The sequence below is a fragment of the Pelobates fuscus genome, chromosome 3, assembly GCF_036172605.1.
Source record: "Pelobates fuscus isolate aPelFus1 chromosome 3, aPelFus1.pri, whole genome shotgun sequence".
Taxonomy (NCBI): Eukaryota; Metazoa; Chordata; class Amphibia; order Anura; family Pelobatidae; genus Pelobates; species Pelobates fuscus.
The window spans coordinates 198,859,617-198,873,244 of record NC_086319.1 but is presented as its reverse complement, the minus strand read 5'-3'; the positions used below and the strand labels follow the sequence as shown (position 1 = coordinate 198,873,244).

The window sequence follows — 13,628 nt, the reverse complement described above, 5'->3', positions numbered from 1 at the left end:
ATACTAGCAATGGGCACTGTGATAAGGCTAACACTCTCAGACAATCACAGCCACTGATTGCTGCTCAGGCCAATATTTCCTCATTTTCCGAGTAGCACAAAGGGAATAGGCTCCTGGGAACTTTCATTTAATGTTAAAACATAAAAACATTAACATCTGTGACAGCCATATTGAATGTTGCAAATCTTCTGAGCTCTGCACATCAGATTGAATTTAATGATTTTTAAAGGCCTTTAATTCTGCTTAAGCAGATATTCTACATACTAACCTTACAAAGCAACACTGGCAAAAGCTGGTAAGCATCTTGGTGGCAAATTTGTCCGTTCTGAAGGGTTTTCTGACAGGGCATATTCTGCAGCTTACTTGTGGTCCTCGTGGCAATAGTGAGAGAGTAGGCTAATCACTCTACTATTAGCCTACCAACATACAGAAGCCTCTGATCTGCCTGCCATCCCCAGACCCCTGCGGGTGAGGGAAATTCCAGCACTTGTTGCCACGTTTACATGTGGAAGAGAAAGCTGGTCAGTGTACTCAACACTTTAAGATGGTGGATGCCATGCATTTCTCGACACCCCAAGGCCTACTCGGCCCAGCTGGATTGGCTTTTTGCTGACTTATAGTGTAAGTTGGATGATGTATGCTGGATGCAGCCGTCTACGCACCAGCGACAGACCCATACCTTAACTCCGTGTCCAACGCAGCCGGTAATCAAACATTTTACTGCATCTCTTCAGGAGGGAGCCCAAATTTAAAGATTAAACCTCCTCGCCAAGGCTGTTTGGACCCGGCCTCCTCACGACCAGACAAGCCTCATAAGAAGCCATCCTTATTGCAAGTATGCGGCAAACAGATTACCTGTCCAAACCGTTGAGGGAACAAGTTACACCAAGCGCGCATTTTGTCCTTCTCCTGTGTCTGTCTATGGTCGGGAAGAATATGAGATCCAATCTATTGTAGACTCCAGGTGGTCGCGTGTGGTGTTGCAATATTTAATTCATTGGAAGGGTTATGGCCCGGACGAGCGTTTGTGGGTTCTGCCTCTGATGTACATGCTGCTAGGCTGCTGTATGCTTTTCATGTCCGGTTATCCAATAAGCTGGCCCCTTCTTGCCAGTGGGCAGTTTTTGGGTAGGGGTTACTGTCACGCCGCCCGCTCCATGTATTATTGCTGCGGCATTCCCACATCGCAAAGGGAATGCCGCCGAATACTCACCTTATGTCAATGTGCCCCCTGTTGCAGCGGGCATTCTCATGTGGCAATGGGAATGCCACCAATTGTGCACCTCCTCCTGGGTCTGTAAACATTAGAGATGCCGGCCGCTGCGAGTTAGAACCTTTCAAGGTTCATAATTAAGCCTTCTAGTGCCTAACCATTTGGAACGTGTGTGACATCACATGTTCACTGTCACATGCTTCCCTGCAGCCAATCAAGGAGCACCCAGTGCAAGGATTTTTGCCGCCCTAGGCAAAAGTAAAGTTTGCCGCCCTCCCCCCCGTGACATCACAATGCCCCATCCATATGACCTGCCATGTTAACTTACGCTAGCGCTGCAGTGCCGCCATGTTTACATTAAAAGGCCTGCAGGGACAGGCTATAGACACCAGAACCACTACATTAAGCTGCAGTGGTTCTGGGGACTATAGTGTTTCTTTAATGTGAGGTAAATTAGAGATTAGTGCCACGAATAATATACTAGATTGCCTACTTACAACCAGATGAGGATGATGACGGGCTCTAGCTGCAGTCTGGCTCCACTGGTCTGGTGTAGAACAGGATCTCTGGAGGCTGTTTGTAACTGTGGTCACAAAAATCAATGTTCTGGGAGAACGGGAAGCAGCTCCATTTTTTGGGGGCCCTTTACACAGCTCAAGGTCTGGGTCCCAGGGTCCACCTTCATGTTCCACCAATGAGTTTGTTCACAGGGGGTGGAGTGTGTAGGGGATGTCCTGATTTGTGTGTAAGGAATACATTGTGTGAATCTGTGTTTGTATGTGTAAGGGCTGCAAGGTGTGTTTCTGTGTATGTAAGGGATGAAGTGTGTGAGTCTGTAAGGGGTGCTTTGAGTGTGTGTAAGGGGTGCATTGAGTGTGTGTAACAAATGCATTGTGTGTTTCTGTGTGTGTAAGGGATGCATTGTGTGTAAGGGTTGCATTGTGTGTGTGTGTGTGTAATGCATTGTGTGTGTAATGCATTGTGTGTTTTTCTGTGTGCAAGGGGTGCATTGTCTTTGTGTGTAAGGGGTGCATTGTGTGTGATTGTGTGTGTGTGTGTGTGTGTGATGGATGTCAATCTCTCCCCCCTCCCTTGTCACTCTCTTCTCCCCCCTCCCTTGTTACTCTCATTCCCCCTCCCTCCCCTGTCACTCCCCCATCCCTGCCAATATCTCTTTCCCCGTCAATTCCCCTCCCTGTCAATTTCTCTCTCCCCCTGTCAGTTTCTTTCTTCCCCCGTCAGTTTATTTCTTCCCCCCCACTGTCAGTTTATTTCTCCCCCCCTGTCAGTTTATTTCTCCCCCCTGTCAGTTTCTTTCTCCCCCTGTCAGTTTCTTTCTCCCCCTCCTCCCTGTCAGTTTCTTTCTCCCCTCCCTGTCAGTTTCTTACCCCCCCTCCCTGTTAGTTTCTCCCCCCGTTAGTTTCTTCCCCCCACCTCCCTGTTAGTTTCTTTCCCCCCTCCCTGTCGGTTTCTTTCTCCCCCCTCCCTGTCAGTTTCTTACCCCCTCCCTGTTAGTTTCTCCCCCCCTGTTAGTTTATTCCCCCCCCTCCCTGTTAGTTTCTTTCCCCCCTCCCTTTTAGTTTCTTTCTCCCCCGTCAGTTTCTTTCTCCCCCCCTCCCTGTCAGTTTCTTTCTCCCCCCTCCCTGTCAGTTTCTTTCCCCCCACCTCCCTGTTAGTTTCTTTCCCCCCTCCCTGTTAGTTTCTTCCCCCTCTCCCTGTTAGTTTCTTTCCCCCCACCTCCCTGTTAGTTTCTTTCCCCCCACCTCCCCCAGTTTCTTTCTCCCCCGTCAGTTTCTTTCTCCCCCGTCAGTTTCTTTCTCCCCCCTCCCTGTCAGTTTCTTTCTCCCCCCTCCCTGTCAGTTTCTTTCTCCCCCCCTCCCTGTCAGTTTCTTACCCCCTCCCTGTTAGTTTCTCCCCCCTGTTAGTTTCTTCCCCCCTCCCTGTTAGTTTCTTTCCCCCCTCCCTTTTAGTTTCTTTCCCCCTCCCTGTTAGTTTCTCCCCCCCTGTTAGTTTCTCCCCCCTCCCTGTTAGTTTCTCCCCCCTCCCTGTTAGTTTCTTCCCCCTCTCCCTGTTAGTTTCTTTCCCCCCACGTCCCTGTTAGTTTCTTTCTCCCCCTCCCTGTTTCTTTCTTCTCCCTCCCTCCCTGTTTCTTTCTTCCCCCTTCCTCCCTCCCTCTTTCTTTCTGCCCCCTCCCTCCCTGTTTCTTTCTCCCCCCCCCCTCCCCTACCTCTGTTGTAGCGGGGCCGAGCTCTGTATGGTCCGTGGGTACAGGGTGCTTTTGTTTCCTGTACCCGGCCGGACTAACAGGAAGTGCACACTCAGTGTGCACTTCCTGTTAGTCCGGCCGGGTACAGGAGACAGATGCTCCCTGTACCCGCGGACCATACAGAGCTTGGCCACGCTACAGTGAGGGAGTAACAGGAGGGAGCGCTGTGCGCTGAGCGCTTCCCTCCTGTCAGCCCCTCTCCTCTGGCTGCGCCCGGGTGGTGCACCCTCATGGACGCACCAGCCCTGGCAAAGCTGCAGCCGCCTGAGGCTCTCTGCAGAGCGCTCGGGCAGCTGCAGCACGAGGGGGGCCTAACAGGTAGCACCTTAGGGTACTTAAACCTTTTTTGTCCATTTCTCTGTGCCCTGCCGTGGTTTCCATTCTGGTTACCCGAGAGCACGACTCTTCCCACGGTCCCTCTTATGTCTCCAGCGGTTCAGACACTGGTCGCTATAGCTCCCCCCATTTTATGATGCGGTGCGTGCATGCCAACGTCATGTACATAAAGTTTTTATATTATATATAAATATATTTTATGTATATATGTATAAAAAAACACTTTCTTTTTCATATTACAAATTTATTTACTCATGACAAGATTTCAACAAATAATTATTTAGCTAATTAATGCTAGTCTCACAATGGCTACAACTTACCTACTTCGATCAATGATATATAAAGAAAAATTTAATTGGATAAAAGGTTAGAGCTAAATGCTTTGTTCAGTGGGTTAATAAGAATAAATAGTGCACTAGCCAATATAACCTGTACGGAATGTAGAATCCCTTCCATGCTTCTTTGAAATTAATGTATATGGGCTGGATACTGGAATATCTAGAATTCAATCCTGGATTGGATCTCAATATAGTGAAGCAAAGATCTGGAATTTGACAGATTATTCTAGATCTATCCTTTAATAATTTGACCAGGGAGGCACAAAACAGAGGTATATTCAAGCCAAAGCATATAAAACCAAAAAACATGTATTACCAAAATTCCTTGCTCGAATGGGTATAAAAAATAAAAAAGACATTTCTGAAGATGCCCATAACAATAACAGCACTTACAGCTGACTGGAGACACTCTAGCAAGGTAGAAATTTGATTAACTGACTTGTAAAAAAAAAAAAGCTTCTTATGGTACCCCATTGAAAGTCACTGAGCTGTGCAGGCCATTCTACTGCAACTGTCTGCCTGTAGAGATTACTTGGCTGTGCTCTCGATTGTATTCACTTGTGAGCAATATGATTACACAAACCACATAATTAGAAGGGATATCAACATACGTTTGACTATTTTGTGTACTTGTATAACTTTTTTATAATGTATCTTTCCTATATGGTTAGTAAAATTAAGTTGGACCCACTGTAGTAATTTTTGCATCTTTTTTCTATATAATAAAATAGTACAATAATGATCTGCTCAATTTAATAGAGTTACACATTTTTTATGTTAATGGACATCAAATGTTGTTTTAAGAAAGTAGAATGTTGTTTTGTCAACCAGCGGAAGGCATTTTATACAAAATAACCTTCTTTGCAAATACCACGGCTTACATGGCTAGAAAGGAGGAAAATGTTATTTTAGCAGTTTTGAATGATCTACAAAATGTTGTTTAATGGGACACTATAGGCACCCAGATCACTTCAAACTGCAATTATTACATGTGTCTACCACACAGCCACTAGAGGCGCTTCCTGCTGTTTTACGGAGTTTGACTCCATGAAACAACGCTGGACGTCTTCATGCTTTGCATAGGAAAGCTTTGAATTGATGCAAATTAGGTTCCCCCCGATTGCTGACATCGTAGGAGGTGGAGAAGGAGCCAGCACCAAGGGATCTGGAAAGAGGAAGATGTAAAATGTTTCTTTTAACCCTTACAACACTTAAGGTAGCATTAGGAATACAATTGTGTATTCCTAATGTTTTAGCGTTTCTTTAATATAAAGAAATGCTGCTGCACTAGGCCTACTTAAAACTAGAAAGTTTTTCAGGCAATTAAAAACCTGTCAGACTATTTACATGAGAATTGTAATGTAAATAGGTTAAGTGATTTTTAGTTCAGAGTGTGTGCGTTAGATACATGGATTTATTAAACTGCACATCTACTGAGGTGTATACAGAAACAGATACAAATAAAATGCTGGTTTAGACATATATTACCATCACATTATGGCAGTGCAAGGTACTAGCAAGCTTAAATCTTGTGATTCTGACTATGGGAGAAGGACACTGAGATGGCAGTCAGATAGGAACAACCTACCTGTTCATAGCAGGGTCCAAGTGACATAAGGAGGTGGTGGACAGGGCAAGTGACAGGTGCAGAGAATGTTCAGAGAGAGCATGTTGGGAAGGTTTGGATGAGACAAGTCACATATGTACGGAGTGAAGGAAGGAGTGCAAAATTGCAAAATGCAAGTGACATTATTATAGACCATATGGAGGTAGTGGGGATGGAAAAGACATGTTGCGTTGATAGAAAAGGAAAAGTATTATAGGGAGAAAAGAAAACGATAGGAGTGGATGTACAGTAATTTAGCCAATGAATATATAAGTGATAATGGTGAAGTAGACCAAGTAGCATGGGGGAAATAAGTCAAAGTATGATCTGTAAGTGTGTAACCTTGTACGTATTATATATTTTTTTTATGTTTCAATTATTATTGACGTTTTTGGGAAATACAAGTACGAACAGTAACAAAGTGCATCACAATACAGTTGGCACACATTTGACAATGATGACCCAGTCATATTGACCCTCATGGACTACAAACACAGATACAGTTTGGGCCCTACATTATTAGTCCAAGCAACTCTATGCCACATGGTTTCAAATGGGAGAGTGTCATGAAGGGTGTTCAATACCATATTTATCATGGCTTAGGAGACATCCAATGCTGAGCAATTCACAGCTTTGCCTCCACCATCACATGCATGATCATTTGTATTTGGGTTCTCCGGGTTGGAGTCTGAAACCCGTTCAATAAGAATAATTCAGGGGACAGTGGTAATTTGACTTATAGTTTGACTACTAGTTTATGGATCAAGTCTTGGCGTTTGTATCAAAATTGGCTTAATTGTAGGCAGTGCCAGAAGACATGGGAGAACTAGCCGCTGCCCCAGTGGCACCAACAATGGGGGAAGATGTTAGGAACATATGAACCAGTTTTTGTGGCACCATATAACATCTTAACAATAATTTGCAATGGGTCTCCAAGTAACCAAGGGTCTACAAGACCCTGATGATATAATATATTTTAAAGGCTGATTTGCACATTATTAAGTTAATCAACTTCAGTGAATCTGGAGATTATAATTTGGAGGAGGGGTAGATAAGGCAACTATTGGAAGCTAGTTTTAAATAATAATTTATTATTGATTATTACTACTATTTATTGATATATTGTATGTTGTTTTAAATGTGTCTCATTCTATTAAGATTGGAGGTGCCAATATCCTAGTTTACTAGAATACTTGAGCCACAATTTCAAACTATTTCCAATTCTACATTGATTCTTATTATTAACAAAGTTATTTTGGTGAATTAAATCTGAAGAGCACCATCTTACTGGAGACTCCAATGGTAGTCAGGCAGCTTTAATGGAGTTTGGGTCTGTCTGGGCTTTGCCTAGCAAAGAGCGTTAAAACTGATCCATTACAGCTAGACTGATATAGATGCAGGCACTCAGTATGGATGGATGATAGCATCTGCTCTGGGTGCCCTGAGCTGCAGCGCAACCATCACTCACAGACTCCATCTGCTGGCCACGGATGCTTGGTTCAAAACTGAAGACTGCTGCATCTATCTCTTTAGGCTAGGCTGTGGCTGTGTGAAAAGTCACACGGGGAGAAGGGACCAAGAGAGTGGGGATTAGGGAGAGAAAGAATTGGGGCAGGCCAGCCAGGTAGCAGCAGCCAGCCCAGCACCAGGACAACAATGCAGAGTAAAGTGGGAGGGAGGAGGAGCCATCAAAACAAAGAAGCTGCTTCCTTTGTCTTCAGCCCCCATTTCCAGTACATTGTGAAGAAAAAGGCCCTAGAGCTTATAAGTGAGCCTGTCCATAAACCCCACGATGTGTCATTGGTACGTGTGGGACATTACTTACTACTTTGATAGCCAGGTAAATAATTAGTTGGAACTTGAAAATTGAGATAGAGGGTGGGTGAACAGTGATGGTCCTGAGCAGCTGCAAGCAGGTAGACTCCAGCCGCCAGACAGAATGTACTGCCTACATAGCTGAAGAGAGGAACCACACCTGCCAGATCTTCCCCTTATCCGGTGGTAAATAGGCAAAATTATGGCACAAATCACTGATTTACTAGTACTACTAATTAGAATTGCGCACAAATCCTTTTCACCTGTGACAAACAAATCAAATTCTTGTTAATCTGCACCCAAACAAACTGGTCCATCTTGGATTTATGTTCCAATTGATTTGCTGGGGCATAAATTAACAGGCATTTGATTTGTTCACTACTGGTTATAAGGATTTCTGTAAACGTTTACGGACGACCCTATTTACATTACCACTGACATATACATCTTTGTAGACGGTACAGTGCAACGTACACCTCACAGAAACCCTTTAATGTAGTGCGTGCTAGAGGCTGACCAGGAGAGAAAAGTGACAGGGTGAAACAGCAAGGCAAGGTTGTGCACAAAGTATCTCCAACTTGCTAGAGCCAACGGCACCTTGTGGTCTTTTTCTACTCTGACAATATGCTGTGGAGCCGGGATTTCTGTGCACAGCCTGCACCAATTCCTCATGTACTGATGTTGGCAGCTGGGGTGTGAAGTTTACCCAGCATCAGCACAGAGCTGGAAGCAGCTGTGCTGTTAGTGCACAACATGATCCCAGCACTACCCCGCTGGACCCCAGGAATTATGATTTTAATGCAAATCAGATATGTGTGTGTGAATTTGGGTATATTAGTGAATGAATGTGTGAGTATATGAATGGGAAGTATCTTTTGATTAATGTAAATATCGTAAAAGGGGTGAGGCATGTGTGATCTCATGGCATGGGTGGATCATATGGGGTGGGCATTGTAAGTATAGGGGAGGCAACTTTTGTTATGCCTACTGTTAAAACATTCTTGCACCAGCCTTATGAACTATGGTGCTAGAACTGTGGTATTTATTCCTGCAGTTGTGTAACCTCTATGTTATACTTTGTGATGGAGCACTAAAGAATTCATATTTTGTTGCATTTGGATGGTAGTTAATTTAGAAAGTTCTCAATCACACTAATATAGTATACTTATGCTAATTTGTTTCTTCTTCTTCTACACCTAACATCATATGTGGTAGCGTCTTAGTCCAGGGCTGGACATAAGGTGGAACCCTGCTGTGAAGGCAATACATATTTCTTTGCCAGATTGAAGGTTGGAAATGCTTCTTGGAAGTTGAAGTTCTTTTAGTCACATCTTGAGCCATCAGTTATGTCCCCCTTTTCTAGTTATAGGCAGCAGTTTGCTTTCAGTATGTTTTTTTTTTATTAAATTCCCCATAATCATCAATCAGCTTTCAGTTGTGAGCATGCTGGCATATCATAATGCAAATTGATTGGAAATTCTTCTAAAACCGGATAATATTTTATTGACATAAGACCATTATAAAGTAAAAAAGCAAGAATAGATAAACTCTGTTACCCCAAATACTCTGGAAATGACCCTTAGAGAGCTCATCCAAATGGTTAATGGGAATAGTTTTCCGGAGTATCAATATTATTGTAAATGTATTATATATGTTATAAAATGTTTAAAGCATTTTTAGTTTTTCATATTTCAAACTGTGATACAAGATACCACTCAAGGGGATTAACAGTATACTGCTAAAGAAAAAGTTATCTCAGAATAGAAGATACCTTGTCTTTTAATGTTTAAATCTCTTTCTGTAAATTAATTCTAAGCCAGAAACAGTGAATACGAATGTTTGGCTTTTTTTGTTTTTTTTATATCACTCCAATCCCACTGAACTTGGCACTTCAGTAGCTGACAAGCAAAACTCATTATATTGCTGTCTTTCAAAAGCCTCTTATTGTTATAGAGTGCCATCTATTTCAACCCAGCAGACATTAAGCAGACGTTTTAAGACTTTAAGACTTAGATCAAGGGTGCATTGCCAAAAGGTAAAACCGTAATTTGTCTTTTTTTTTTTTTAATTAATCGGATAATTTTATTGAGAAAATGGTTTACTAGGAAATATACACTGAAATGTGCCTCATTGTCAAGTATGTTCAGGGAAGAATGAAAATCAAATATTATTCTCATGTTTGAAACTTGAAAATTCAATAAAATGGTAAAATTAATGTATAACTGGGAATTCTATGGGCTCTGCATTGAGTGTCATGGAATGTTCTCTAAGCATCGGGTGAATGGATTGATCCCAGGTGTCAAAGCCAATAGATAGCTCCAGCATATTCAAGATTGTTATTTGAGCTGCTCCATTGTTGATGTCCTTACCAGTAAGAAGTAGCTGAAATCTATATTTGAATACAGGTGAATTAATTAAGGTTATCTTACGGTCATTAAGTAGTAGAACTGGGGGTTTGTTTGAGAAAAGGCATGTTTTTTTTCCACCTTAGGTTGCCTGCATACCCGTCAACTTTCTGGATTGGCGCAGTAGCCACCAAATTTAGCAGCTGGTTTCTGGGACTCCTACAGAAAAATCAATTTTCCAGGAGGAGCATGTAACATACAGTTTTGCCTTTTCTTGAAGGGCAACATCCTAAACTTGGAGATGTAAAAAGTTTCTTGACTAACCAGTACCTATTTTAGAATGATAGATTTTGGTATTTTAAGATTACCAAGTTCTTGTGTCAGAGATTACCAGAACTTGGTATTAGGACCATTTGATAGCTACAAGTGGTAATGTGCTACATAGAATCTAAGTGGCGATCTCTTAAAGAAGGAATCTTGGAGCCAGATTTTTTACAACGTTCCAATGAATGGACATTGTGGTAGCATTTGGTCAATCAATCCACAAAGGGTTCACATTGACTTTAAAGGGAAAACAAAAATGACACACATTAGAGTTTTTATATTAAAAATGTTATTTCCCTTCCGTGAAGATGCAGTGCTAAAAACAATACCCACTGTATTAAACTGAAAATGGTCCTTCACATTCCTCTGCGAAGTACCATTCAGATGTTACATCTCAAGGGGCAGGTTTGGAGAGCAGCATGGGGTCTCCCACTAAGCCTCTCTAAGCTGGATTTCATTACACACACACACACTGCAGTGGTAAGGGAAAAAAAAATCACAGCAGAATCCGTTCCATTTATTAATATATATAATCAAACTATTCACTCTGCTTTCATACCTTTGGATGCCAGATGGGATAACAGATGCCTTGTTCGGAAAGGGTTAGAGTGCCTTGCATGCATATTTATGCCTGTATTATTTTCTAAAAGTTGCTACTCTGCAATATAATAATTACAAATATTTGTATCTTTTTCTTTCCATGGTATCTGTGGTACTGACAGAGTTAAACATTATTTTAAAAACCATTGGAATAATGCTACAAATCTACACTCAGGGTGGCATTTCTCTCTACAAACAAACTACTGAAAACAATACAGATTGATTAAATACACACACTGTTAACCTGTTAACCTGTTAACCTGTTATGTTCTAGATTAAACTACACGTTTTGAAACAGTTAAAAAATGATGCATGGATGTGTGGATGGATGAGGGTGTTTCATATGAAAAATGTTTTGCTGAACATCATATTGTGATAATCACTTCCTTTCACTCAACTATTGCAGTTCAGAATCTTTCTTAAAAGGCTAAATAAAATCTCATTCATACACATTGCTAATCGTATGCACTACACTAAAGCACACTGATTTTCTCACATTCTGTTCAGCACATAGATGTTCTAATTGATTGAACAAGAATTTTTATTTCCAGAAATAGTAATGAAAACATCTTGTGTCAACAGGAAAAATAAGGTTCTTTGTTATTTGTATTTGTATATTAGAATGCAATGTCCTTTCATGATATTTCTTGACTGCAAGCAAATTTGAAGTGTTAAAGTGTCCTTGATTCATGTACAAATTACTAGTAATCCAGACAATTGTATGTCACTAGTAATTTCCTAAAATTGATCTTCAAAAGTTGACCCAAGCTGCCATTAGCAGATACCACTCACTAATAGATTGCCATACTAATATTTGGGGGGAGATCTGTAGTCCATTCCTCTAGCAGCAGTGGAGTGAGGCATGAACAAGATTCCCCTTCTTTTAACAAATTCATGATAGACAGAGCATGTTGCTGAGGCTGAAAAATATTTTTACTTTCACTCATCTTTTGTCAAATCCAGGGAGTTATCAATGTCTGAGTTGTAATTCCTTGCAATAAAGGCATACAATGCTACCTAAATAAGATAGATATAGACTCAGCAGCTGCAGAGAAATGACACAAAACATTATTCAACGTGGCCATCAAGTAGCCTGGTATTCGAGTCTGACCACACAAGTATTGTGTTCAATGAAAGGGTTAAATGTAAACATTTAAACACATGCATCTGCCTAGTAGTAAACCCAAATTTCAGATTTTAAAAAAAAAATGGAACTCCATTGAACAAGAGGTTTTGGAAAATACATTACAAAATAATTCAGCTCTTATTTTTTTTATTTCAGTTCATTTGATTATTTAGCTGAGCATAAAGTTACCTTATGACAGTGTGTCTCAATCTTTTGCTAACCAACCACAAGAAACAGATTTTTCCAGTCATCTGCCCGATATCTAAACTTTTATTCGGCCAATACCACTAATATCAATATTTTCCAAGCAAACACCACTGAAGTCTTAATTATAGTTGAATATGAAGACTCTACATCAGAAGATACATGTACCACGGGGTTTAGAATCTGCCCTGTGGTTCTCTTCTCCTGCCCTGGGTAAACCAACCTTTGTTGTATTTAAGATTCGAATTGTTCACCTCTTTGAACGAGCCATAACATAACCAAGACAACTTTTAATCCAGCCTCAGCGTGGCTACAAAAAAAATATTTATGCCTCGTTGAACTTACTTTCCTAGTTCCTCAAATAGTTGGTATTCCTCACTGAAGCGGGTGCAGGTGATAGTTGCCATGCCTTTATCACCCTGTAGTGAACCTCGATGTCTTGTGTTATGAAGATGTCACAGGCTGCTGATGAAGTGGAAGCTTTCGCTGGATGATTCTCTTGTCTTGTTTGCTGATAGTCGTACTTCCTCTATCAGTAGCAATAAATTAGTGATTGATCCTTCTAATCCCTATAAACCTAAACCCCCCTCTCTTTTTTTGTCGTAATCTTTCCCACTATCTTTTTCTCTCTCTAAATATTTTGTTGCCTGCTCTCCTGCTTTTTATCTCAATTTGTCTGCCTCTTATGGTATCTGTATTTCTCTGCTGAAGCTGGTAGCTTAACTATATCCTGATATCAATATACCTACATGTATCTATCCTTTAATACATATCTTTCTCTGCTTATTTTTTTTTCCCACGGTCACCTTTTCAGTCTTCCTTGACTGCTTCTATTCTCTGGCTCTCACCCTGTCTCCCCCCTCTCTCTGTTCTCTCCTCTTTTATTCTGACGGCTCTCTCGCACTATTTAGATCTATCTTTTTCCTCGTTCTCTTGGGTGCTCTGTGTTATCTTGAAGGTGAGAATGGCAAGGGCTCTGACTGACAAGCCTGCACATAAGCATGAAGCCAATCTGTTGTCCCAACCTTAGCAGCCGTCGTCAGCATCCAGATCTCCATGGCAACCACCCTCTGAAACGCCCTAACTCTGTTGCCAGGGCAACTTCTTCCCAAACATCTGCCCCCCACACTGCTTCTGACTTAAAAAAAAAAAAAATAGAATACTGTAGGATTGAAATGAAATAACAATGCAATGTAAGGAATAAAAACAAATGATTGTAAATTAATAACAATGTTTCATCTTTATCTAGATTATCTTAATGGACAGTTACTCTGCTCGGCACTAGCTGAAAGATCACTATGGTAACAACAGTTTCATACTTGGTCCCAAGCAAGACAAGATGTTGTTACCATGGTGACCATGACTGATACCCTACAATAGACAGGTATAAATTGTTTCCCAGCAATATTCTTGCAGCTGAGTTACATTTTTTTGTACAGGGGCTGCATTTTCCAG

General features: G+C 41.4%; 1 protein-coding gene across 4 annotated transcripts in view; it reads right to left on the bottom strand.

Annotated features, from left to right (window-relative positions):
• CAMK2A (calcium/calmodulin dependent protein kinase II alpha) overlaps positions 1–13,223 on the bottom strand; it is a 176,549-nt gene extending 163,326 nt beyond the window's left edge. For 2 of the 4 annotated variants that reach the window (XM_063447895.1, XM_063447896.1), the window contains exon 1: positions 12,519–13,174. In XM_063447895.1, the coding sequence (XP_063303965.1) occupies positions 12,519–12,580 (62 nt within the window). In that variant the 5' untranslated portion in view covers positions 12,581–13,174. Of the gene's footprint in view, positions 1–12,518; positions 13,175–13,198 lie in introns of those variants that run through there. The other 2 variants (XM_063447894.1, XM_063447893.1) reach the window with 2 other exon arrangements.
• Positions 13,224–13,628: the final 405 nt, after the last annotated feature.